The sequence below is a fragment of the Lampris incognitus genome, chromosome 3 (assembly GCF_029633865.1).
Source record: "Lampris incognitus isolate fLamInc1 chromosome 3, fLamInc1.hap2, whole genome shotgun sequence".
Classification (NCBI taxonomy): domain Eukaryota; kingdom Metazoa; phylum Chordata; class Actinopteri; order Lampriformes; family Lampridae; genus Lampris; species Lampris incognitus.
The window spans coordinates 100,207,211-100,233,990 of record NC_079213.1 but is presented as its reverse complement, the minus strand read 5'-3'; the positions used below and the strand labels follow the sequence as shown (position 1 = coordinate 100,233,990).

General features: G+C 44.6%; 2 protein-coding genes across 2 annotated transcripts in view; one reads left to right on the top strand and one right to left on the bottom strand.

Annotated features, from left to right (window-relative positions):
* LOC130109295 (cystathionine gamma-lyase-like) overlaps nt 1–8,599 on the bottom strand; it is a 34,336-nt gene extending 25,737 nt beyond the window's left edge. Inside the window, exons 1-8 of the mRNA XM_056276125.1 lie at nt 8,245–8,599; nt 7,446–7,527; nt 6,731–6,826; nt 6,445–6,554; nt 4,065–4,199; nt 3,884–3,941; nt 2,821–2,898; nt 2,386–2,538 (exon numbers count right to left, since the gene is read on the bottom strand). Of these exons, the coding sequence (XP_056132100.1) occupies nt 2,386–2,538; nt 2,821–2,898; nt 3,884–3,941; nt 4,065–4,199; nt 6,445–6,554; nt 6,731–6,826; nt 7,446–7,527; nt 8,245–8,448 (916 nt within the window). The 5' untranslated portion in view covers nt 8,449–8,599. The remainder of the gene's footprint in view (nt 1–2,385; nt 2,539–2,820; nt 2,899–3,883; nt 3,942–4,064; nt 4,200–6,444; nt 6,555–6,730; nt 6,827–7,445; nt 7,528–8,244) is intronic.
* A 7,843-nt stretch (nt 8,600–16,442) lies between these two features.
* The window catches only part of LOC130109253 (ankyrin repeat domain-containing protein 13C-like), a 90,348-nt gene continuing 80,010 nt past the window's right edge, over nt 16,443–26,780 (top strand). The window contains 2 exon segments of the mRNA XM_056276052.1: nt 16,443–17,078; nt 22,163–22,204. Coding sequence (XP_056132027.1) covers nt 16,709–17,078; nt 22,163–22,204 — 412 coding nt within the window. The 5' untranslated portion in view covers nt 16,443–16,708.

Below are 26,780 nucleotides of genomic sequence, written 5' to 3'. Positions count from 1 at the left end.
ACTCTGTAGATGTGTGTAGACTGTGGAATCCTGACCTGACGTGTTAGATCTCCTGTGTTGTGCCATCTTCTTGGTCAGCGTCTGTTTGGTTTCCCCAATGTACAAGTCATGGCAATCCTCCTGGCACTTACAGCGTACCCTCAACCTTCTGTGAATAGTACTCATGGCCATCAAAACTCTAGTTAATGGTCACACCCATGTTTGATCATGAGACTGGTCATTGGTTTCGGTCATTATACATCTGTCACCATCTTACAATGCTGTGATTGCAACAATCCCTAATCCTCTGTGAATAGTACACATAATCAATGATCACACCCATATTTGCATATGAAACTGGTCGTTGGTTGTGGTCATTATTGGTCTGTATTGCACTGTATTGTTTGACCTGCAGTCAGTTTAGACTGAAGAGATCACTTAGATGAGTGATGAAATGTTTCTCTCAATAAACGTTGTGTCCAGATGAACTGATTCAACTTTCTTTGATTTTCTTACTACTTCTTTCGGCTGCTCCCATTAGAGGTTGCCACAATGGATCATCCATTTCCATCTCTTCCTGTCCTCTGCATCTTCCTCTGTCACACCAACCACCTGCATGTCCTCCCTCACCACATCCATAAACCTCCTCTTTGGCCTTCCTCTTTTCCTCTTCCCTGGCAGCTCCATATTCAGCATCCTTCTACCAATATACCCAGCATCTCTCCTCCACACATGTCCAAACCATCTCAGTCTTGCCTCTCTTGGTTTGTCTCTAAACCATCCAACCTGAGCTGTGCCTCTAATATACTCGTTCCTAATCCTGTCCTTCTTCATCACTCCCAATGAAAATCTTAGCATGTGTTTGGAGTTAGTGGCGTGCTCAGTCCTCTCTGTAGTTAAGTAATATATTTTTGTTGGGTGCTCTTTGGTCCAAGGTTAATAGTTTCAGATGAGAAAAAGAGAACAAATCTCTCTGACCAAGGCACTCCGTGTAATTAAAATGTCTTTATTGGAACTTGGACATATCCAAAAAGGACCTAAAAATGCCCAAGCGTAGCAGCTCGGGCCTTCTTCAGGAGAAGGCCCACGCGTAGCGGCTCGGGCCTTCTTGCTGAATTGTGACTCTCATCCTTTTTGGCCGCTTCAAGCACCGGTACACTTGATTGCATTGGGGTTGTGTGCTTTAAAGGCGTGTGTGCGACTTACTAAAGCATGCATGTGAGTTATAAAACGTATGTGCGCTTTATAAAAAAAAAATTACATCCATGTCACCTCCCAGGCTCCGTATGAATATCGTAAGATCTGAATACAGCACAGTTAATAATCAGCTCATGTGTTATGTTTACTGCCACAGGAGTACATCTTTGGTTTATTAGTGCAACAGCACCTCTCTGTTGTCTCTTATCAGACTTGCTAATGCTGCCTGCAGCTCTGTGGCATAAACTGAGGCTACTGTTAGCAGTGTAATGATATTGTAGCGAATTCGGGGGGCAGCCCGGGAATCGCTGCAGCCGGGACGCGAACCTGTGTCTCCCACACCACGGGCGACTACATTAACCAGTCGACTAAAGGGTCCGACTCGTTAGCCAAAGGCTAGCGAGTCTATTCATCCATGCACGTTACACTGTTTATACTTGGTGGCATTTCTTTTTTGTGAAACTAATGTACTGATAATAAACATTGTACATTATCTGACTATAAAATACTAATTTATGAATGAATAGCATCCATTCATCCATTATCCAAGCCACTTATCCTGCTCTCATGGTCACGGGGAAGCTGGAGCCTATCCCAGCAGTCATTGGGCAGCAGGCGGGGAGACACCCTGGACAGGCCGCCAGGCCATCACAGGGCCCACACACACACACACACACACACACACACCTAGGGACAATTTAGTATGGCCCGTTCACCTGACCTATATGTCTTTGCACTGTGGGAGGAAACCAGAACACCCGGAGGAAACCCACACAGACACGGGGAGAACATGCCAACTCCACACAGAGGATGACCTGGGATGACTCCCAAGGTTGGACAACCCCAGGGTTTGACCCCAAGACCTTCTTGCTGTGAGGCGACCGCGCTAACCACTGCACCACTGTGCTGCCGAACGAATAGTAATGGAGGGAAAAAAGATTATAGTAGGTTGTAATCTTTACTCGCACACTGTGCTCGTAAATTATTTTTTGGTTTGCGCATATCTATTTTTTAGGGGCAAATGCGAGTGAAATACTCACACTGTGGAGCCCTGCTGTGCTCTTTGTGTACCAGACAGTATTATAACATGTTTGCAGAGTAACCATGAGCTTGTAACAGCATTAAAATGAGTTTGTATAATAAAGCCATGAATCACATTCGTAACACTGTGCTCATACAACCCTCTCCACCATCACCTCAGGAAGTTACCTGGGAAGATGACACGGTCCACTCGACAGTCCCCCTCCAGGAACTTTGCAGCGGCCATGGCGTTCGTGAAGTGGCGCTCCATCCGGAGGTGAAGCGTCTTCAGCCCACGGTTACACAGGAAACAGTCGAAGGGAGACGGAACGGCTCCCAGTGCTGTGAACCAGAAGAAGAAGGGTTTACCAGGCCTACTGGGATTGTGGGGGATCAAGCATAAAACGGGCAAACACAGACAGAGACTCTTTTCTGAAAAGGGCTTATAACTGGGCACAGAAACTTGGCCCTCGCTGTGTGTTCTGGAGGTTTGATGAGCAAATGTAGGTCAGAATAAAACAACTCTTAGCAAGATGAAGATGCCGGCAGATGTTTGATAGGGGAAAAGCGCTCTGCATTTCATATAGGTTTGCAGCAAAACTTTATTGTTCATCATTTACTCACCATTCTGTAGAAATTTCAGACGCTCATACAGATCCTCACGGTTCACCGATACTAAGCCCATTACAACATCACTGTGGCCTGCCAATTACAAGGCAGCAATAAGAATAAGGTTGACATTTTATTATAGCAAGCCCAAACTGAAAGAGTGACTTGGCAGACCAGGAAAAGGAACTTTATGAGATGGTACCTACAAACACTAAGGTTGACCTTGATTGATTATCAACCCACTGAGCACTAAACCCAATTTTAATGTGGCGGCATGTTGGCTTTCATCTAGCTCAGAATATATCCGGCTAAATGTAGCTTACTTTTATACCAAAATGTCATGACCCGCTCCAGATCCTAGATGTCTCTTCCTGTCAAGTTTCCCTCATGTGTGACTACTGGTCCTGCCCTAATGTGTTCCACCTGTGTGTCATTGTCTCCCCCATGTGTGTATTTAAGCAATGCATTTGCTTCCTCATGTTGCCAGTTCGTCTTTACCCCTGTGTGAGCATTCAAGCATTATTTTCTTGTCTTCCCAGTGAATGTATTGACCATTGCCTGTTTTTTGTGACTGCCTTTTGCCTGCCATTTTTGATACCTCTGCATGATCTGATTGAATCCTGTGTACCGATCCTTTGAATCCTGTGTACTGACCCTGATTAAACCTTTTTGGAACTTTTACTACCTGTGTCAGTTTGCTTTGTGGGTCTTTCATCATTGTGAGCCTGATACCAAACTGTTTTACCAACTATTACATAATTATGTAATATTTAATATATGCCCTGGCAGCCTGTCCAGGGGTGTCTCCCTGCCTGCCGCCCAATGACTGCTGGGATAGGCTCCAGCATCCCCGCGACCCTGAGAGCAGGATAAACGGTTTGGATAATGAATGAATGAATGAATTACATAATTATGTATCATCACAAACAACTTCAAGTCCATAAATTGTGTTAGACTAAGTTTGTTTGCTTTTGTTTTAGTAGAGGCTATCTAGGCTAAGATTTTGACATCGGGCCTAGTGCTCAGCGGGAAGGTTGAATATTAACAGAGAAGGTAAAATGTTTGTGGGAGTATTTACCATTCATGTACTTGGTGGCAGAGTACATGCAGATGTCAGCCCCCAATGCCAGGGGGCGCTAGAGAAGCAGAGACAAACAGGGGAGCAGACTTAGGTTTATCAATGACCAAAATTTCCACGTGAGGTGGAATGTGAGTGCAGGAAATCAATTTCAGGGTGTTAATTATTCACACACACTCACCTGGAAATAAGCAGACATAAAGGTGTTATCCACCACAACCACAATGTCCTTGTTCTGCTTATGGACCATGTCAGCACAAGCTTTAATGTCTACGACCTTCATAGTGGGGTTTGTGGGCGTCTCAATCCACACCAGCTAGAGCAGGAAAACAGAAGGTAACGTGTAATTATTCATTTTGTCTGTTTGGGACAATGCAAGGACGATGAAAAACTATCTTTGAAAAACTATCTTTCGATTCTAGATGCTGTTGGTTTGCAACCAAGTGTTAAAGTATTTCCAGGCCATGGTCTCTTCAAAACAAACTAGAACCTCACGCCACAAGAACAGCCTCTTCCCTTCAGCAGTAGGCCTTTCTAACAAGCCCCCAGACACCCACAGATCCTGACATTGCCAGCCAACCCCCCCCCTTTATCTTCCCGACTGTGAGGTGTGTGGACACCCTGCATAAAACCTGAACTACCCTGTAAACAATTCTTATTCTGTAAATAAGGTCTTCAAATTCTAATTTGACTTTTTGCAAATACAGCTCCTGCCACACAGTCTCAAGTTTAACTCAGAACTGGTGTTGATTGCACCTTACCTTCATTTATTTATCTTTTGTGTGTGTGTGTGTGTGTGTGTGTGTATGTATATATATATATATAATTTATATATTCTTTTTATCTTTTCTCTTTACTGTTTACTGCTATTTTTCCCTCTTAAAACCAACATACCATGACAAATTCCTTGTATGTAAGAACATACAAATTGGCACTACATCTAATTCTGAACACACACACACACACACATACACAGATGAGCCTAAACATTATGACCACCTGCCGAATATGTGTAGGTTCCCCTTGTGCCACCAAAACAGTGCCAAACCGCCAAGGCACGGACTCTACAAGACCCCTGAAGGTGTTCTGTGGAATCTGGCACCAAAACGTTAGCAGCAGATTTTTTAAGTCCTATGAGTTGCCTGGTGGACCACCGAGGATCAGACTTGCCAGTCCAGCACGTCCCACAGATGTTCAATCAGATTGAGATCTGGAGAATTTGGAGGCCAGGGCAACACCATGAACACTTCATCATGTTCCTCAAACCGTTCCTGAACAATGTTTGCAGTGTGGCAGGGTGCATTATCCTACTGAAAGAGGCCACTGCCATCAGGGAATACTATTGCCATGAAGAGGTGTACCTGGTCTGCGACAATATTTCGGTAGGTGGCACGTGTCAAATTGACGTCAATATGAATAGTCGGATCCAGGGTTTCCCAGCAGAACATTGCCCAGAGCATCAAACTCCCTCAACCAGCTTGTCATCTTCCCACAGTGCATCCTGGTGCCATCACTAACCCCAGGTAAACAGCGTACATGTACATGGCCATCCATGTGATCTAAAAGAAAACAGGACTCATTGGATCAGGCGACCTTCTTCCACTCTTCCAAGGTCCAGTTCCGATGCTCACGTGCCCATTGTAGGTGCTTTCGATGGTGGACAGGGGTCATCATAGGAACTCTGACTGGTCTGCGGCTATGCAACCCCATTCATAGCAGGGTGCGATGCACTGTGTTTTGTGACACATTCCTCCTGTAACCATCGTTTAAATTTTCTTTGACTTGTGCCACAGTAGACCTTCTGTTGGCTCGGACCAGACGGGATAGCCTTCGTTGCCCTTACACATCAATGAGCCTTGGGTGCCCAATACCCTGTCGCTGGTTTGTCCCTCCTCAGACCACTGTCAGTAGGTACTCACCACTGACCAGGAGCAGCCCACAAGCCTTGCCGTCTCAGAGATGCCCTGACCCAGTTGTCTGGTCGTAATAACTTGGCCCTTGTCAAAGTCACTCAGGTCTTTACTCCTGCCCATTTCTCCTCCATCCAACACGTCGACTACAAGAACTGATTTGTTCACTTGGCATGTGCCATTGTTTGGAGATGATCAGCGTTATTCGATTCACCTGTGAGTGGTCATAATGTTTTGGCTCTTCGGTGTTCAGCAATAAACACAATGTTTTGTTCCGTAACACACACAGCCTGCTGTGTTGTCATGACTCGGGGCAAAGACAGAGGAGCTAAAAAAATTCATAAGAGATGGTTCAGAAAAACAAAAATGTACGTTTAAAGATTTCACCGAAGTCCACATAGATGGAGAAATCTGAGTGGGACTGTGAAATGTTAGATTACTGATTTTTTATTATTATTATTATTATTATCTGGTTTAACCTTTGTTCATTTCAAATAGTAATTAAGACAAAAAAGGCAATCTGAGTCATTTTTAAATTCCTTTTGAAAATTAACATCTTGTTTATGAGAGAATTGAGCAAAAAAAAAAAAAAACACAGAAAAGTTGGTAACAAGTGAAGGCAATAATAGGGAATGTCTTGCTGTGATTAACCTTAGTATTGGGCTTGAGAGCTGCCTGGAGGATATCCACTTTAGTACAGTCGGCGAAAGACACATCCACACCAAGTTGAGACACAATCTTTTGGAAATAACGATTGGTGCCTGAAGGTACATAAACAGTGTACAATTAAATAGGCTTCATTTGAAAACTACCTTTCAGCATTTTGGAGAACACAGTCCACACCATTGCAAAATAAATAAATATACACTGCAAACACACACTATAGTAATGGTATCAGGTTTCTAAAATGTTGCTGCATCAGATACTAATGTCTTACCTCCATACACATCATCCATACAAACGATACCATCTCCAGCTTTCAGCAGATGTGTAATAGTCAAAGTAGCTGCCAGCCCCGAGGCCAAAGCTAGGCCTGCAGGAAGTGCACAGACAATTCAAACATCACCAACTACAACCTCTAAGATCAACACAGTCCAAGCAGAGCCTTGAGTTTAAAGTATATCCACTTTCAGGTTTTAAATGACTTATTTTTAAGTGAAATATCTGGAGACATCTGCTTTCCCAGATAACATCCAGATGTGGGCCACTTCAGGCAATGATGCAGCACTGAGGGCCTTCTTCTGGCCCTGACAAAATGGATGTGAGCCTGAAGTGGCCCACATGCATAATAGCAAATATGGCCCAAATATGCCAAATCAAATGAGGGCTTTTTTTTTTGCAAAGATGCAGTGCTCCCAGCAACATGTAATCTGGATGTGACCCTGAAGTGGCCCGTGTGGTAAGTGGTGAATATGGACCAAATTAGACAAAACAAATATGGGCCACCTTTGGCAAACATGTGGCACCTGCAGCATTGCTATGTCTTGGTTCTGGCCCAGATCTGGCAAACAGGAGCGGACCGCCCAAGTGCCATCATTCCACACAGTATGTGGGCCGGATGAAAGCGTCGGTTGTGGGACGGGTCCGGGCCACAGCAATTTTGCTATTTGGGTTTATGACGGCGGGGGGGGGGGGGGGGTGTCTCTACTTACAATGCTTTGCCCCATCCAGAGCTGCCACAGCGTTCTCCAAACAGTTTCTCGTGGGGTTTCCACTCCGGCTGTATTCAAACCCCTTTAGGAAGGATAACCACACATTAGTAGACTATTCACTGGTAGATTGGTAAAATAGAGATGTAACAGTCACAAAGCACGAGTTAACTGCATAAATGTGCCACATAAATCTAACGGTATGACAAGACAAATAAACTCAGCCAGACAAAACCTGACTTTGACTCTGACGAGCCAAAAAGGTAATGACCAAATGGATCGTTTCCCAAACGACTGTTTCGTTTTGCCTTTTTTTAGACATTATTCCGTTTAGCTGACGTTTTATTTAGGCGGATTTTATTTTTCCGCTTCTCTTTTTACCGACGCACCGCAGCGGGGAGCGTCCCACCGTCTGATCCGCGCGGACAGACGGGGGACACGGAAGGGCTGACAGACGGGGCGACGGACGGGGCGACGGAAGGGGAGACTGAGAGGGAGACGGAAAGGGACGCGGAAGGGGTGACAGACGGGGACACCGAAAAGGAGACGGACGGGGAGACGGAAGGGGTGACAGGAGGACACGGAAGGGGTGACAGGACGGGGAGACGGAAAGGGACACGGACGGGGTGACAGACGGGGAGACGGAAAGGGAGACCGTCGGGGTAACAGACGGGGACACGGAAGGGGCAACAAGACGGGGACACGGAAGGGGCGACAAGACGGGGACACGGAAGGGGCGACAGACGGGGAGACGCGGAAGGAGTGACAGACCGGGGAGACGGACGGGGCTGCCTGTACTCACGGCGTGGTTTCCGGGTGAGGACTGCTTGAAGGTAGTGGAGAGGGAGATCGGCGGCACCACGGCCATGGATTTCCACTGTTCCGGTTCCTGGCCAACGTGAATGGCCTCGGTGGCGAACGACTTGTACCTCGTCTGGAATCCGTCGAACACGTCGTCGCCCGGTTCCCTCTGTTTGTTCGTGGAAGCCATGTGCGCCAACGACATGCCGGCCCGGTCCCTGAGAGCGCGGTGTGTGTGTGGGGTGGGTGTGTGTGTGTATGTGTGTGTGTGTGTGTGTATGTATGTCTGCTGGACGTGTACGTAAGTGTGTGTGTATGTTTGTGTATGGTCCAGATGGGGGGGATATTATGGCCTGGGCAAGAGGAATATTATGTCATTTAACCGGGACGTCGTTCGCCGTTACGTCCCGCGGTCCAATCAGCGCATCCCCGCGGCACGAGGATGGCACCGATTGGTGCTTCGCCGGGGGCGTCCGGCGTACGTCATGATGTTTGCGGGATTTTTTTTCCGCACACTGATGCAACGTTTAGATCGGTTTGAGTCAGGGTTGAAGGGCGCGCCGCAGTCCACTTCCTGCTCATGTCAACCCACTTAAGATGGTAAAACCATTTAAGATCATGCGGAATCACAATTCTTTATTCATCAAGTGGTTTCGGACGGACAAGGAATTTGGTGTAGCACATATCAACATGCCAAAACACAGCAAGGAACAATTCAATTAAATGTATTGTCATTAAAACAATGTACTGGCACATGTTAAAAATGAATTAAGGCAACAAGTTAAAAAGAGTAGGAATAGATCTGCCTAAAAAGGCACCACTTTACAACAAACAATATTAGACTGACATCGCCGATCACACACATTATTTAATGGAGTAACTGTTTTTTTTCTTTTTTTTCTTTTTCTTTCTTTCTTTCTTTCTTTCTTTCTTTTTTTTTTGAATAAGCAAAATGAGTTCACCGTAATTGTGCCCATCTCCTTCCTCAAACTGCCTTTCCTGTCGACACGTTCGCATTTCGGATCTATAGGGGGCGCAAGTGTGCTTTGTAGCAGATCCAGTCTATTGGTTCAGTTACTGTAAACTAGTAAAAGGTGCTCTAGATTCTAGGCATCTCATATAGAGACCATATTACGAATGAAGAGGTGAGAAGAAAGACTACACAAGCCATTTGAACACATGAAGACTTGTTGACAACCGTCAAGAAGATAAAACTGCAATGGTATGGTCACATCTCGAGAAGTTCTGGCCTTGCCAAGACCATCCAGCAAGGCACAGTGAGGGGTGGGCAAAGACGAAGACAGAAGAAGCGATGGCTATGTAACATCAGAGAAAGGACCAGCCTTGACTTTGCCAGTTTACAGAGGGCAGTTGAGGACAGACAGATATGGCAAGGACTGGTTGCGGATTCAACAGCGGTGCCCCAACGACCTCTCGAAAGGTTACGGGAAAGGTGAGGTGAGATGAGAAATAAAAGATGAATGTAAATGGGTCTGGTGGTCAGAGACACCAATCCCTATCTCATATGCTCCTCCATCCTGCATGTGTCCATTTAAAAGACCTCAAACTGCCACCTATCCACCCCCCTCAACCCATTTTAAGTCCCTATAGGATAATTGTCCCTTTAATCCCTTTGGCTCACAAGTTGCCCATTGATGTAGTAACACAGCCAACATTGTTCACGTGTTGCCCAAATGAGAGTGGAAGTCAAATAATTTTATTTCCATCAACTGTTAATGTGCATTTGAACTAACCATTTAAAATTAATTTGTAAAAACGTAAGACTTTAATTTAATGAAATTTAATGAAAACTTTTCTGGCACAGGATCCTCTACACCAGACTCGACAAATCAAAACAAACAACCATACAAAAAAGAACCACAATATAGTTATTAAAATCACAATAATCTCACAAATAATCACAAATCACATAGTCTCACAAATAATCACAGTCACACACAACACACAATCACAACTCAACTTTGGTCCTTTGTTTACCAACATTTATCTAATCTACTTTTTAAAAGAGTTAACTGAAGGAGCCTGCACCACATCCTCTGGAAGTTTGTTCCATGTTCTTGCAGCACGAACTGTGAAGACTTGTTTTTTCTCTTTTCAGAGTGACACTTAAATGGGAATCAGAGCCGGCCCAAGGCTTTATGAGGCCCTAAGCAGAATTTGATTTGCCCCCCCACCCGCTAAACCCACCTTCCACCACCGACAATATTATGTCTATGCTTGATCGTTACCATACCATTGTCATGGCTTACTGCTGTGCTGGAACGTCTTAAAATAAACCAGCAGACTGCATTTACTGAACCAGTTAACCATTTTAATTGCTTTTGAACTGTGCAAAAGTGCAGAACAGTAACAAAGAAATAAATTATTTTCTTACATAAAATGCAAATGCAAAAACAGACAATATTAAATAAATTAAATAGAAACTTAAATAATGACACTATGAACAGAGGGACTTCTAACATCTAACAATATAACAATAATGCGCATGAACCTGACCCCAGCTCTGACATAGGCAGCGGAAATTATTAAACCAGTAGCATTAATTTGTCTGTCTGTTAACAACATGATATCAAAATATTTAGTTTTTGTTTTTTGGTGATTACTACTGATATGATATATCACACACACAAATATATATATATATTTATCAACCTGTCATGTTTGACATTTCAAGAGCTCTTGGGGCGGTCACCTAAGCAACCGCTTAGTTCGCTTATGCCTTGGGTTGGCTCTGAGAATAGTTTTAAGGAGTACCCTCTTAACTCATACCTACTATTCCAAAAGTAGATAACAGGCTCAGCTGTGAAATCATACATTTTGTGTACAAGCTTATAGACTTCAATCATGTCTCCTGTATACTAGAGTTGGAAGTTGTAAATTTCTTAACCTCTCTTCATATGACATCTCTTTCAGACCTGTAGACCTGGGAATAGTTTGGTTAATATGAATGATCCCCATTGAGAAAGCACTTGTGGTTTGATTAGTTGCCATTCTGCCAGATCATATGAGGTTTGAAATGCATCAGACAATGTGATGTGGACAATATAGTATATGGAAAGAAAGATCGACAATATTACACCGGTGGATTTGGTCATGGAAACGGCTGCTGTCCTTATGGTCTCTGTGTCTGATGTGGTTGAGTGGGAATTGCATCATTTAAGAGTTTGTCCATCAGGTCAGGATTGGTAGGAAGCTGCATTATTATTATTTTTTGAAGGAGTTTGTGATTTTTAAATATACTGATTCAGACTGAGAACGGTTTTAAGATAGCTCAACTTGAAAAGGAAGCATTTATCGGACTGTCATTAACACTGAAAAACAACTAATTTGCTGTTTTACATTTCTGTTAATTAATCCCTTAATTTTATTTAATACCAACTGAATCCCGACATGACTTCTTTCTTTTGTACCTATTCTCTGTAGTGACCCCTCCTCAGTGAGTGGAACTGCTTGTCCTGTCAGATTGCAAATGAAATATATCTTGGAAAAATGGCATTGTGCAAGGAAGTTATTTTGTTCCTCTTTCACTTTCTGTGTAAACATTATGACAAAGCCTGGTGAGCATTTGCAGGCACGGCACAGGTGCTTTACACAACCTGTTGAGGAATGACCTGTGTGTAACCACTGTGGTAAAAGGGATTTACTTGACTTTTGAAACTGAAATTCCCCTGTGCCTTCAGATTTAACATAAATTAGCATGATAAATGTGCCCATTTAAAAAAAAAAAGTCAACCATCCAAAGTAATGGTGAGTGCAGAAGAGAGGTGAAGAAGAGAGTGCAGGCAGGGTGGAGTGGTTGGAGAAGAGTGTCAGGAGTGATTTGTGACAGAAGGGTACCAGCAAGAGTTAAAGGGAAGGTTTACAAGATGGTTGTGAGACCAGCTATATTGTATGGTTTGGAGACAGTGACACTGATGAAAAGACAGGAGGCGGGGCTGGAGGTGGCAGAGTTGAAGATACTAAGAATTTCACTGGGAGTGATGAAGACGGACAGGACTGGGAACGATTATATTAGAGGGACAGCTCAGGTTGGACGGTTTGGAGACAAAGCAAGAGAGGCAAGATTGAGATGGCTTGGACATGTGTGGAGAAGAGATGCTGGGTATATTGGGGGAAGGATGCTGAATATGAAGCTGCAAGGGAAGAGGAAAAGAGGAAGGCCAGAGAAGAGGTTTATGGTGTGGTGAGGGAGGACATGCAAGGGCATGGTGGCTGGTGTGACAGCGGAAGATGCAGAGGACAGGAAGAAATTGAAACGGATAATCTGCTGTGGCGACCCCTAATGGGAGCAGCCAAAAGTAGTAGTAGTAGTAGTAGTAGTAGTAGCAGTAGTAGTAGTAGTCATAGTAGTAGATTTCGCCTAACATGTGGACTGTGGGTGTAAACACAGAGAGCAAACTGGGATGGAATCACACCCAGAACCCTCTTGCTATGAGGAGACAGTGCTAAACACAAAGCCACCATGCTGTCCTATATTATTATAATTATCATACACATTTCCTTTAACTTCATGCCATAATACAACATAATAACTGGGCCCCAAGGTTAGAATGAGGTAGAAGTCTATTTGATGGATAGTGCCTTTCTTAGGATATGAGATGTTCCAAGTAGTGCGATCTTCTGTAGTTCTTGTATTCTGATGTTACCCGGGATCCGTTGGGTGTATTTCTCCATCCCTTTTTTTTACAAGTCCCAGGGCTCCTATCACTACTGGTATTGTTGTGGTTTTAATTCTCCACATTCGTTCAGTCTCTATTTCAAGGTCTTTATATTTCGACAGTTTTTCAGTTACTTTTACTGCGGTGTTCCTTTCAGTCGGGATGGACATGTCGATGAGTAGGCAGCTTTTTTCTTTTTTGTTCTTGATGATGATGTCTGGTCTGTTAGCCTTTATCTCACGACCTGTCTGTATTGGCATGTCCCATAAGATTGTGATGTCGTCTTTTTCTGTTACTGTTTGGGGTTTGTGCTCGTACCATTTTTCTTTTGTGTTGATGTTGAATTCTTTGCAGATGTTCCAGTGCAGGTGGCGGCCTTGTTGTGTCTTTGTAGGTATTCAGTTTTGGCCAGCTCAGGGTACCCTGCCACGATGTGGTCAATAGTTTCCTGGAATTGACCATATATCCTTCACGCTGGGTCTGTGCCATCTTTGAGGATTTTGCTCCGGTAGTAACTGGTCTTGATGGCTTGATCTTGGGCAGCAATGATAAATCCCTCTGTTTCAGATTTCAGCCCAGCTGTTTTGAGCCATTGGTTGGTCATATGTTGGTCTACATCTTTCTCACCTACTCTTTTTGGGTATTGCCCGTGCATTTGTTTCCCTTCCCATTTTTGTTTCATTTGTTCTTGGGCATGACACTTTGCTTTTTGTTTGACTTTTCGGGTGTGGATGGTTGGAGCTTCATTTTCAGGGTGGTTGAGCTCTCTTCTGAACATTGCAGCTTGGTTAGCTACGGAGTACTTTCTGTTTTTTTTATCATGCTCTCCAGCAATCATGAGAAGGGGGTCATTTCTGGTGTTAAGATAAGTATCTAGGCCTGTTGTTGTTGTTTTGTATGCAGTTTCCAATTGGAGTAGACCCCTGCCACCCTCGTTTCTGGGGAGGTGCAATCTATCCACATCTGATTTTGGGTGGTGCATCCTCTCTAAGGTGAGTATTTTTCTTGTTTTTCTATCTAGTTTCCTGATCTCTTCTAGTTTCCAGTCGACGATGTTGAAGCTGTAAGTTACGACTGGTGTAGCCAGGGCATTGATGGCTTCCATTCGGTTGGATGCATTAAGTTCGGATTTTGTTACCATTCGTATTCTTCGGTAGTACTCCTTTTCTGATCTTTTCTTTCATTTTGGCATGTTGTATCCCGTCCCCTTCATTCACTCCCAGGTATTTGTATGTGCCTTCTTGTTCAAGATCTCGGATGGTGGTGTCTAGGTCAATTTGGATGTTTTTGGTGGTGGTAAGTTTTCCTTTTTTGAATGTAGCTTCAAAGTTCCTTCTAATTCAGGAAGCTGATTGACAGCAGTTGTGTGATTACGCTGTTCTCTAGGAAATCTTTTAAATTTCTTACTAACTCTCTTGAAAGCGCTCATGCCTCGGGAAGGCTTTGCTTGTAAGTATTGACTTAGAAATGTATTGAAGAATATATCGATAGAATGTTTTGAATGCTTGTTTAAATCGCGTTAGTCACGTTAAATTCGAAAGCTATTCTATGTAACCTGATTGATAGGCTAGGCTAGTGCATATTTGTTTGTGTGGAATAGAGATGTAATGACAACACACATTTATAATGTACATTTTATGTTTATTTAGTTTTACAAAAAAAGAATAATACTCCATTGCTGAACTGAAGACAAGTGAACACCTGGAAACTACATTTTTACCCCCTTCTCCCCAGTTGTACTTGGCAACTACATTTTTAACCCCCCCCCTCCCCAATTGTACTTGGCCAGTTACCGTACTCTTCACATCTGGCTTCCTACCTGCAGACACGGCCAATTGTGTCTGTAGAGACGCCCGACCATAGGTAACGGGGATTCGAACCACTGACCCCCGTGTTGGTAGGCAATAGAATAGACCGCTATGCTACCCGGGAGCCTCAGCCTAGACACTACATCTTGCCTCCCAAGTTTATTGGCTGTGTTAGCTGTTAGCTGTCTGTCTAGTTGAGTGAACGGGCGTGAAATGAGGACAGAACAGTAAAAAAGCAACCTCACGGCGGGCAGAACTAGCCAATAAGAGTGATCTTCAGTCCCAACGCTTCTCATCATCTTCACCACTGCTCACGCTAGGCTCACAGCAGCACTGAATGATGGAAGCAAAGCAGGGATCTGAAGAAACACAGTGGTCCACTGTTGAAACCAGGTCAGTTGCCTCTTCAACATCCCGCGGATCAACAGCTAGCAGAGGTGTAGGTGTAGAGGACAGGGGCAGTGGTGTCCAAAAGGATAAAACCCAGATAGCATCCAGATGTGGGCCACTTCAGGCAATGATGCGGCACTGACGGCCTTCTGCTGGCCTGCCAAAATGGATGTGAGCCCTGAAGTGGCCCACATGTATGATAACAAATATGGCCCAAAAATTTAAAATCAAATGTGGGCCTTTTTGGCAAAGATGCAGTGCTCTAGGCAACATGTAATCTGGATGTGAACCTGAAGTGGCCCGTGTGGTAAATGGTGAATATGGCCCTAATATCACAAAACAAATATGGGCCACCTTTGGCAAATATGTGGCGCACACGGCATTACTATGGCTTGGTTCTGGCCCAGATCTGGCAAACAGGAGTGGACCACCCAAGTGCCATCACTCCACGCAGTATGTGGGCCGGATGAAAGTGTCGGGTGTGGCACACTTCCGTGCCACAGCAATTTTGCTATCTGGGAAGGGATGTAATGTACTGGCCTTCATGTGTGTCACCTACTTCACATGGGTCTTGTGAAGCATAGGTTTTTCTCTTTCTAGGCAACCATGTGAATTGTCTCTATTTTGTTGAATTTATCATGAGAACGATCACTTCTACCACCCTAGACCCATACCAACATGTTTTCAGATCAAGAATTGCGAAAAAACAAAAAACAAAAACAAAAAAGAAAGATTCAGTCCAATGATTTTAATCCAGTCAAACAAGTTTTATTGTGTAATATTAATGTTGAGTGTCTTTATTCAGATTCAGAGGTTTAATTTGATTCAATCTTAACTGTGTCTAAACACTTCCCAGCAGGTTGACAGGGCATGACCCAGAGTTAAAGACTCTTTACTGACAGCTGGCTAGCTTGCTAACCTGTTGCTGGGCAACAATTCAAAAAACAGAACAACAGACTGATGGTGATATTTGATTGGATGTCCAATCAAACCAGAATAGCACATGATGTTATTCATTAGCAGAAGCTGATTGGCTTTTCTTAACGGTTTTAATTAAGTTTCTTATGGGGCTTTTGTCATGATTGTCAGATAACAGCACTTTATACATTTTCGGTAACTTTATATCAGCAAACGCTTTGTTAAAATCTACATCGAGATAAAAAAAACAACGCGATTTTCATTAGTCTGAATCTTAAATATCCGGTGCTGAAGATCCTGACTAAACGTAACCTTTTGGAGCTCTCGCGATACTTCCGGCGGAAGAAGCAGATGAGTCTTCCGCCCGAGTCAAATGATGCTGGAGCTGCCTGTGGTGTTCAGCTAGGGACAGTTTCTATAACAAGAGGGGGAAAAAAACCCATAATTTTGTGTTTATTAAAGACCCAGGTGTATTTTTTTTGGCCACTTCGTCCGTCGTGTTGATGTTTTTGTTCATTCGGTGGAGGATTTGGTGATTTTTCATGCGGTGCGATTCGCAGATTTTGCGTGAATCAACCGCTGGCATTCCTGCCAGAGAATTACATCTGTTCGCCCGGAGGGTCATCGTCCACACCGGCCCCCTCCCGTTCCTCTGTCCGCCGTGTGGAAAATGACCGGAGAGAAGATCCGCTCCCTGCGAAAGGACCATAAACCCAACAAGGAGGAGGACTTACTCGAACCGGACGAGGAGGCTGCCACCGGTACCTTCACCGCAACCAAGACCAACAACAAGAGAAGTAAAATCTTCAGCAGTCACAAGTTGATCAAATCCCCGTCGTCGCAGCATCAGAACCAGCAGTCTCAGCTAAATGCAAACAGCAACACGCTGTCCACGACGGAGGTTGTCGACGACAACAATAAGAACCCGGTCATCCGAACCGACCAGGACTTCCCGTTACATGAATGTGTTTTTAAAGGAGACGTCCGGCGGCTGTCCTCCCTCATCCGGACGCAGAACATCGCACAGAAAGATGTCCATGGTGAGTTGAATTTCTCAACGTCTTATCGGGGCGAGTCAAATGAGCCAAATAAGTTTAGATTCCTTTCAAACATCCAACACACAACCCATCTGTGTTTCGATGTGGAGGGGAACTCACCTTATAGATTTATAATAGGTGCAAAGTAAAAACGGAAAAAGAAGCAATTTTATCTTAGTGGCTAGGTCACATGACAATAAGCACTTCATGGTAACCTTGCTGGACTCGGATCAGCTTTCCTACAATTCCTACTATAGACCGTACGGGCGGCGTGGCTCAGGAGGTAGAGCGGGTCGTCTAGTAATCGGAGGTGGTTGGTTCGATCCCCCGCTCCTCCGTAGAGCGTGCCGAAGTGTCCATGAGCAAGACACTGAACCCCCAACTGCTCCTGATGAGCAGGTTGGTGTCTTGCATGGCAGCTTTCACCATCAGTGCGTGAATGTGAGGCAAACACTGTAAAGCACTTTGAGTGGGTGGTAGACTAAAAAAGTGCTATATAAAAATGCAGTCCAGTCCATTATAATTATAGGCCCTCATCTTGTTTCCAGATATTTCATCATTCCACCATAGAGCTGTCTGCAAATACTGGAACTACCATACAGTAATGAGGGAGAGATGGCAAAGATGGCTGTAGCACAATATTTTCAGACACGTTCCAAATAACTCTCTTGTATTAACTTACCAAATTATGTCTTCATCCTCCTGTTTGCACCGCTATATAACCCCCAGTTGCATTGTAAAGACTATACTTCAAATCTCAAAAGGGTAATCAAGCTTTTAAATTTTTTTTTACATGTTTTGATCTTAAAACATGTTGGTATGGGTCTAGCTAGGATGGTAGAACTGTTTATTCTCATGATAAATAAAAAAAAAAAACAAGAAGCATCATATGGCGGCATGGAGGGAGAAAATCTAAACTTTCTCTTGTGTCCGCATTAACCTCCTCCAGTTTGCCCTACATCATATGAGGCATCACAGACAGCAAGACTCATGTGACATAGGTGACGTGGTGTCCAGCAACAAGTTAAAAACAAGAAGCTGACTCACTCTTTAAGAACAGTTTGTGTGCCACTCCCAAAAATTACTGGCTTCTCATTCAAAATGTTCTGCTGGCAGGTGAGGCTTCTCCAAGGCCCAGGCCGACACCTTATAATAATAATCATTACATTTATATAGTGCTTTCTAGACACCAAAGCAGTTCACATTGAAGGGGGTAACTCACCTCAACCACCACCAATGTGTAGTACCCACCTGTGTGATGCACGGCAGCCATTTTGCACCAGAACGCTCACCACACATCAGCTTGAGGTGGAGAGAGAGGAATGTTTGCGCCAGTTACATGGGGGGATGATTAGGTGGCCAGATGGAGGGAGCCAGGTTGGGAATTTTGCCAGGACACCAGGGGACCCTACTCTTTGCAGTAAGTGCAATGGGACTTTTAATGACCACAGTGAGTCAGGACCTCAGTTTAACGTCTCATCCGAAGGATGGCATCTCCTACAACACAGTGTCCTCGTCACTGCACCGGGGCATTGGGATTTGATATTTGTTGTTTTTATTAGGACCAGAGGAAGTACTGCCCCTACTGGCCCACCAACACCACTTCTGGTAGCAGCTCAGTTTTCCCGGGAGGTCTCCCATCCAAGTACTAGCCAAGCCCATACCTGCTTAGCTTCTGTCATTTGGCAGAGCCAGGGTGCATGTTGGTGTGGCTGCTGGCCATACCACCATACCTTGGACCATGTTCTCCACAGGGCCAAGCCAAGCTATGGGTCTCTGTAATAGGCTGAGGCCAGCGCATTCCATATTTTCAAATGAACTCTCCCAGCCATCTGCACTCTTCCAACAAGGTTGTGTTCTTCCTCAATTCTTCGTAGCTGATTCACTTTGCAAAAACAAAAGATGGTTTATATTATCCACAGTATTTATCATAGAGCGTCTTTAATGTGGGTGCTCTGGTTTGATGGCTCATCTTGCAGTTCAGTGGCTTGAACTAACAGAAGAAGTCAGAATTTTCCGCCCATATGTCTGTGTTGTCGTGCAACTCTGGCCTGTGTTTTTCAAAAAGTTCATCCAACCCTGGCGTGGGCCTGCATGATACAGTGGGCCACATCTAACATTGTTTACTCTACAGTGGTTCACCTTTTTGTGAACACAGACTAGAATTTGGCTGTATTGTGCATTGACTCAAAAAAAAGTATTGCACTTGTGTGAATAGTCAGGTCTTTCCTCGTGGATGTGTACTTACTGTATGCGGGTAAATTGTGAGCAAAATGAATTCTCACTGAAATTAGGCAGTATTATTCTTGAATCACCAGTCTTCCTTCAGCCAAAGTAATGTAGTCATATCGCTTTCGGCCTCAGCTGGTGGTCAGATGGAAAGAAGCTTCCAATGCAAAAAGAGGTACAGCTTCACTTTTTGCTCAAGGACACTTCAGACAGATACATAACCACTGATGATCACTCATTTGATATTAATGGAATTAAACCTACCATGTCAAGTTTATTCATATTACAGGCGTCCGGGTAGCGTGGCGATCTATTCCGTTGCCTACCAACATGGGGATCACCGGTTTGGTTGGATGTCCCTACAGACACAATTGGCCTTGTCTGCGGGTGGTGATCGCTGCACTAGCGCCTCCTTTGGTCAGCTGGGGCACCTGTTCAGGGGGAGGGGGAACTGGGGGGAATAGTGTGATCCTCCCATGTGCTACAACCCCCTGGCAAAACTCCTCACTGTCAGGTGAAAAGAAGCGGCTGGTGACTCCACATGTATCGGAGGAGGCATGTGGTAGTCTGCAGCCCTCCCCGGACCAGCAGAGGGGGTGGAGCAGCGACTGGGATGGCTTGGAAGAGTAGGGTAATTGGCCAGGTACAATTGGGGAGAAAAGTGTGAGTGTGTGTGTGTGTGTGTGGGGGGGGGGCGAGATAAAAAAAAAGTTTATTCATATTACAGCCCTCAATCATAGCTTTGGAACCAGACAAATTTGCAAATGCTAATTAGTCAGACTCCTCTCTGTTAATTTTTCATTTCCAAGGGGCGTCATCAACGGGCGCAGACCAAGATGCTTCTGAATGCAATTGGATAGACCTACAACTAATCAGAGCAATTAAACATGTAGCGCTAAAACTTTTACCAAATCCTGTTGGCTGTATGGCAAACACATCGTTCTCATCAACAAAAGCTTTAAGTGCAGTTGTTTATTCTTTTAGAGAAAATATAGCATCCAGCTTTTTAACACTGTCACTATCATGGATTCAACAGACCATTCCATATAAGCAGCAGCCAGCGGCGCTCCTCTGTATGTCAGCGTTAGTTTTTTCCCACCCGCATTCCAGGAAGACCCGCCCCTACTCTGCTTCTGATTGGCTAACACTATCCCTAACCCCACCGTAATCACCACCTCACCTTAACTAACCTTAACCAACGGAGGCAGCGGGTACTAGCCAATCAGAGGCAGAGTTCCTGGAATGTGAGTGGGGGAAAAAAAATAAGGCTGTATGTCATCGTATCAAACCTGCCCCATATTAGGCAAATGGTTGTGATTTGCCCAACCTGGGCCAGGTCGGCTGGAAATCTGTCTGAATGGGAGGGTGGCCAGACGTATATGCCAAAGCAAATGTAAAACATGAGCTTGCAGATTGATCTGGTTCACAGGCTACCTCAATCCTAGTTTCAGAGGGCTTTTACAAGCCCACAGTGTGAACTGGGTGGATACAGAAAACAAGACTCTTTATTCCCACCTGTGGTGTTTCACCTGTGGGATGACCACCTTGATTCACATGTCTGTCCATCGAACTACACTTGCTCTATGCTTCTGTCCACTGCCCTCTCCGTACACTTCATCATAACATCCAGAGGGACTAAGCTAATCCCAGGCAGTCCTGTACAGATCTGGGTTGCTACAAGGTAGCCGCTTTGCTGTGGAGGCCAGCCCACTTTCTCCTGCTGCAGGGCTGGAGGAGGAGAGCCTTTGCTGAGGCTGATGTGGAGGGGCTGATGTGTATGGAGGAAGATTGGTTGTTCTACCAGGGGTGGGCAATCTTATCCAGAAAGGGCCAGTGTGGGTGAAGGTTTTTGTTCCAACCAAGCAATTACACACCTGATCCCACTAATCAACCAGTAGAGTCTTTGCTGAGGAACTTAATTAGTAGACACAGGTGTGTAATTGCTTGGTTGGAACAAAAACCTTCACCCACACTGGCCCTTTCTGGATAAGATTGCCCACCCCTATTCTACTCCGTTGATAATACCGATGTTATTTTCCTTGACTGAACCTTTAGTGCGGAGCGGCACAGTGGTTAGTGCAGTCAACTCACAGCAAGAAGGTCCTTGGTTCGAGCCCCGGGGGCGTCCAACCTTGGGGGTCGTCCTGGGTCGTCTGTGTGGAGTTTGCATGTTCTCCCCGTGTCTGCGTGGATTTCCTCCGGGTGCTCTGGTTTCCTCCCACAGTCCAAAGACATGTAGGTCAGGTGAATCAGCTGTACTAAAAATTGTCCCGAGGGGTGTGTGTGTGTGTGTGTGTGTGTGTGTGTGTGTGTGTGTGTGTGTGTGTGTGTGTGTGTGTGTGTGTGTGTGTGTGTGTGTGTGTGGGCGGACCCTGTGATGGACTGGCGGCCTGTCCAGGGTGTCTTGTTGCCCAATGACTGCTGGGGCAGGCACCAGCATCCCTGCCACCCTGAGAGCAGGATAAGCGGTTTGGATAATCGAATGGAATGGAACCTTAGGTGCCAGACCTTCAGGTTGCCTCCAAACCTGTCTGTTTACAGCCTATTTCATGCCTGTCAACAACTCTTGTTACCCCACCATCAGCCCCCATGCATATGTTGAATGAGGCCGATGTTTGGCATGTGTTAGGTTAATAGCTTTTTAGATCTGTGACATTGAAACTGTCACAGTGGTAGGCTACACACACACACACACACCCACATCAACTCTACACCCTTTCATGCTGCTGAGATTCGCTCTGATTTTGAAGGCAGTTACGCCACAAGCATAATAAAGGAGCAGTCACAGATTATTGTTTTTTCTTGCTCTTAGTACTAAAGGTGGTTCATAATCTCTTTGTATTTTTTGCCCTCCCCAGGAAACACACCCTTGCATCTAGCAGTAATGATGGGGCACAAAGGTGAGTAATGATTATGGATGTTTATCTGCCTGTCTGTCTGCCAGCATTTATTTGTCAGTCTGTCTGTCTGTTTTGCATCCTGTATTTGCTCTGGCTGTTTCACTACACGTTTCACCCTTTGACAGTCTGAGTTTCATTGTCTCTCTGTCAGTCAGCCTGTTTGTTGTCTCTTTTATTCCATCCTCTTGTTTTTGTCTGTATTTTTCTTTGGCCACATACCTCCAGACATTTGTCATACATCAAGACCTAAATCCCAGAAGGCAAGATGCTCATGTATTTCTAAAGAGGCTGACTGTATGGCGCTGTGCTTGTTCAGAAATAGGGAAAGAGCCCCCCCCCCCCCCACGACATGTTGTCCTGTGTCTAGCACCTCAAGAGTGTCCGTGTGACCGTCTATGTGAAGAAGGGATTGGATAATGATAAAGTAGCAGTGGCGGCTGGTGCTAAAAAATTTTTGGGAGCGCAATTTACCTTGGCGCAGCACACCTGACAGCTGCTTTAATGTCCACACAGTCACAGAGTTATTAAGAAGGACAACGTAGCCTATAGATTTTATCAGGGTTCGTAGACGGTGGATTATTGACAGTCGAGATGAGGCGTCATGGTGGGTGTGAACATGATTGACAGCCACGAGAATTGGCCAATCACATTAGATCAAAAAACATTAAAACAATACCAATTCACTGCCAATAAACGTGGGAGTGTCTGGGCCGCACAGAACTGCGCCCCATGGAAACTGAAGAAACCAGTTAGACAGCAGCCTCAGGTCACCTGCTCACCAAAAGTTTGAGGGCTTACATAAGGTATCGTTTGGCAGGCACCCCTCACCCAGGAAGTATATGTACTCAGACAGAAATCAACCAAATACCATTTGGAACCAATATTTAATGGCTGCTGACAGGCGCTCACAGACTGAAAAACACTTTTATTTCATAATTATTTGCATTCCATCCATCCATTATCCGAACCGCTTATCCTGCTCTCAGGGTCGCGGGGATGCTGGAGCCTATCCCAGCAGGCATTGGGCGACAGACGGGGAGACACCCTGGACAGGCCACCAGGCCATCACACAGGGCCGACAGACACACACACCCACACACACATTCATACCTTGGGACAATTTAGTACGGCTGATTCACCTGACCTACATGTCTTTGGACTGTGGGAGGAAACCAGAGCACCAGGAGGAAACCCACGCAGACACGGGTAGAACATGCAAGCTCCACACAGAGGACAACCCGGGACAACCCCCAAGGTTGTCGAACCCAAGACCTTCTTTCTGCAAGGTGACCGCTCTAACCACTTGCACCACCGTGCCCGCCTAATTATTTGCATTATACAACTAAATTATATTTAATATGTTTAAGTCGATTTCATCTCTTGATATTTGAAGGGGGCGGCGCCCCATTGCCCTGTACTGGCCAGCCGCCACTGTGAAGGCTTTCAGTGACTTCAGTCTACAGCCATGATGGACGTCATACTGCTGGATCACACTTTGCACCAGATTAAGTTTGGCAGACAGGATAACTAATTGAAATGAAAGAGATAGTGTTCAACTTGAATAAGATTTGCTGGGTGGGATGAGTTCTGTCAGTTTGAATCTCTCCCAATGGAGAGCTCATTCAGTGGAGCTCATGAGTATTCTCCAATAAAGTGATTGGAGCATATTCTCCTCATGCAGCAGACGTTAGGATGTATTTCAGAATGGCAAAAAGCGACTAGGCAAACACAACGTTGATTTTTGCATGTTTCCTACATGTGATATGGCTGTGTGTTCATGTAGCAGCCAAGACCGGAATAATATACAGCTCAATGCATGAGATAAATATATTATGGCTCTACTTGGGGGCTTTGTTGAAGGCTTTACCGCACGAGTCTGTTCGGTTATCCAGGACTCGACTGAGAGCATACACATAAAATATTAACGCAGTGGCCCTTTGTTGGTCAACGCCTACATTTAATTTCACTGGGAGAATTCAGAACATGCTGATGAAAAATTAATATCGTTTTTTTTTTTTTTTTGGCAGAGTTCTTCCAGCGAATCATTCAAGGGGGGGAGGGTCACTCCTGTTTGTTTACTGTCTTGTCTTGTAGCATGGATTTCAATTGCTTTTATTATGCTTGAACCCAACTCCTCCACTGCAGGAGTACGGGGCCCATTGTTGCTGTTCTTCAGCTCCGACAGTGACGATGCAGGGGGCCAGTGGTGGATAGGCCACTGTGGATTTGATTGTGCTAATGAGGAGAGCAAGCTCAAGCTAATGTCCTCCAGGGAACATTTGGCCAGACATGGCAAAAGGCTACAGCACAGGGCTGGATGATGTGGACAAAATCAAATATCATATCTTTGATCCAGTACCTTGATATCGATATTATGACGATATTGTAGGGATGGCTATTGGTGCTTTCATAAGATATTTACATACAAAAGGTTTTTGATAATCAGTCATTACTAATGATGACCAAGCAGGTAGAAGCAAGTAGCAGAACAGCAACAGCAGTCTTAACAAGTTCAGAAAATGTCATCCCTTTACCGTAATGCAGGCTTTTAAACCAGGAAAAGACAACACTTATATCATATCACAATATTATGATATTCAAAAATCCAGATGATATCTAGTCTTATATCTACTACTACTACTACTACTACTACTACTACTTTCATTTGCTCCTGTTAGGGGTCAGCACAGCGGATCATCCGTTTCCATCTCTTCCTGTCCTCTACATCTTCCTCTGTCACACCAGCTACCTGCATGTCCTCTCTCACCACATCCATAAACCTCCTCTTTGGCCTTCCTCTTTTCCTCTTTCCTGGCAGCTCCATATTCAGCATTAGGGCTGTGTATTGGTGAGAATCTGGTGATACGATATGTATCACGACACAGGTGTTACGATTCAATATATCGCGATATATTGCGATGCTGTAAGAAAGGCGATATATTGCGATTTCATAGGCCTGTGTTCTTTGTACTTATGCTAATTCCTATCTCAGTTTACATTGCGTTGGAATGGAAGAGTCAAATGGTTGAAGATAGATTACAACATTGTTATCTAGCGGTCATGGGGTTACACACAACACAAAATGTTTGTCACAAACTTTTACATGTAAACAATTAAAAATCGATATAGTGGTTTTGAGAATCAATACAGTATCACAAAATATAATATCATGATACTTGAGTGTATCGATATTTTCTTACACCCATATTCAGCATCCTTCTCCCAATATACCCAGCATCTCTCCTCCACACATGTCCAAACCATCTCAATCTTGCCTTTCTTGCTTTGTCTCCAAACCGTCCAACCTGAGCTGTCCCTCTAATATACTCGTTCCTAATCCTGTCCTTCTTTGTCACTCCAAGTGAAAATCTTAGCATCTTCAACTCTGCCATCTCCAACTCTGCCTCCTGTCTTTTCATCAGTGCCACTGTCTCCAAACCATATGACATAGCTGGTCTCACAACCATCTTGTAAACCTTCCCTTTAACTCTTGCTGGTACCCTTCTGTCACAAATCACTCCTGACACTCTTCTCCACCCACTCTACCCTGCCTGCACTCTCTTCTTCACCTCTCTTCTGCACTCCCCGTTACTTTGAACAGTTGACCCCAAGTATTATTTAAACTCATCTGCCTTCATCACCTCTACTCCTTGTATCCTCATCATTCCACTGCCCTCCCTCTCATTCACGCATATCTAGTCTTATATCACTATGTCAATATAATATTGGTATATTGCCCAGCCTGACTACAGCATGACATCATAGTTTGGGTGTGTCAGTCGTGTTGTGTTGGGCCAGAGGCAGTGGGTGTGTTTGTGTGTGTGCATACTTGTGTGTTTCGCGCACCAGCAGTGATGCATAGTCTGACTGCTAGCTTAGCAATGATTGCTGTTTTTCCCTGCTAGTGTCTTAGTGGTTATTACTGAGAGTGAGCGCTGCATGGGCCACATTCTTTCCATTGGATATTGTGAGCGAAAGCTGTGGAAATTTGGGTCTTGTTTTCAATACCAGCAAAACACACACACACACACACACGCACACGGTTTTGTGTTGCCACCAATGTCAAGGGCATAAGATGAGGCTGGTTTCAGACTGAGGGCTGGTTTGTGTTGATTATCGTGTTTCGTCTGAAAGGATAGAGAATGACTGAGTTTTCTTTCCCTGCAATATGTCTTGTAACGCCCACCGTTAAAACACTAACATCATGACGTTATCTCAGATGGGTGTGAGCAATACCTCCACTGAGTTGGAGGTGCAAGTGTGCATGCCACAGCTTGTGCACATTTTGAATGAATGACAAAAAGGTGTACGTTTTTTTTAGCTTGGGTCGGCACAGTCGATCTCTGTTTCATTCCTGCAGAAACAGTCTTAGTCTCAGTTTATATACAGCCATACCGTCACCACTGTTTGAAAGATAATTGGAGCAAAGGTTTGAGTCACTCCACTTTACCAAAGCAGCCGCTGTTTATCAAATCAAATCAAATCAATTTTATTTGTTTAGCCCAATATCGCAAATTAAAAATGTGCCTCAGTGGGCTTAACAGCAACACAACATCCTGTCCTTAGACCCTCTCAT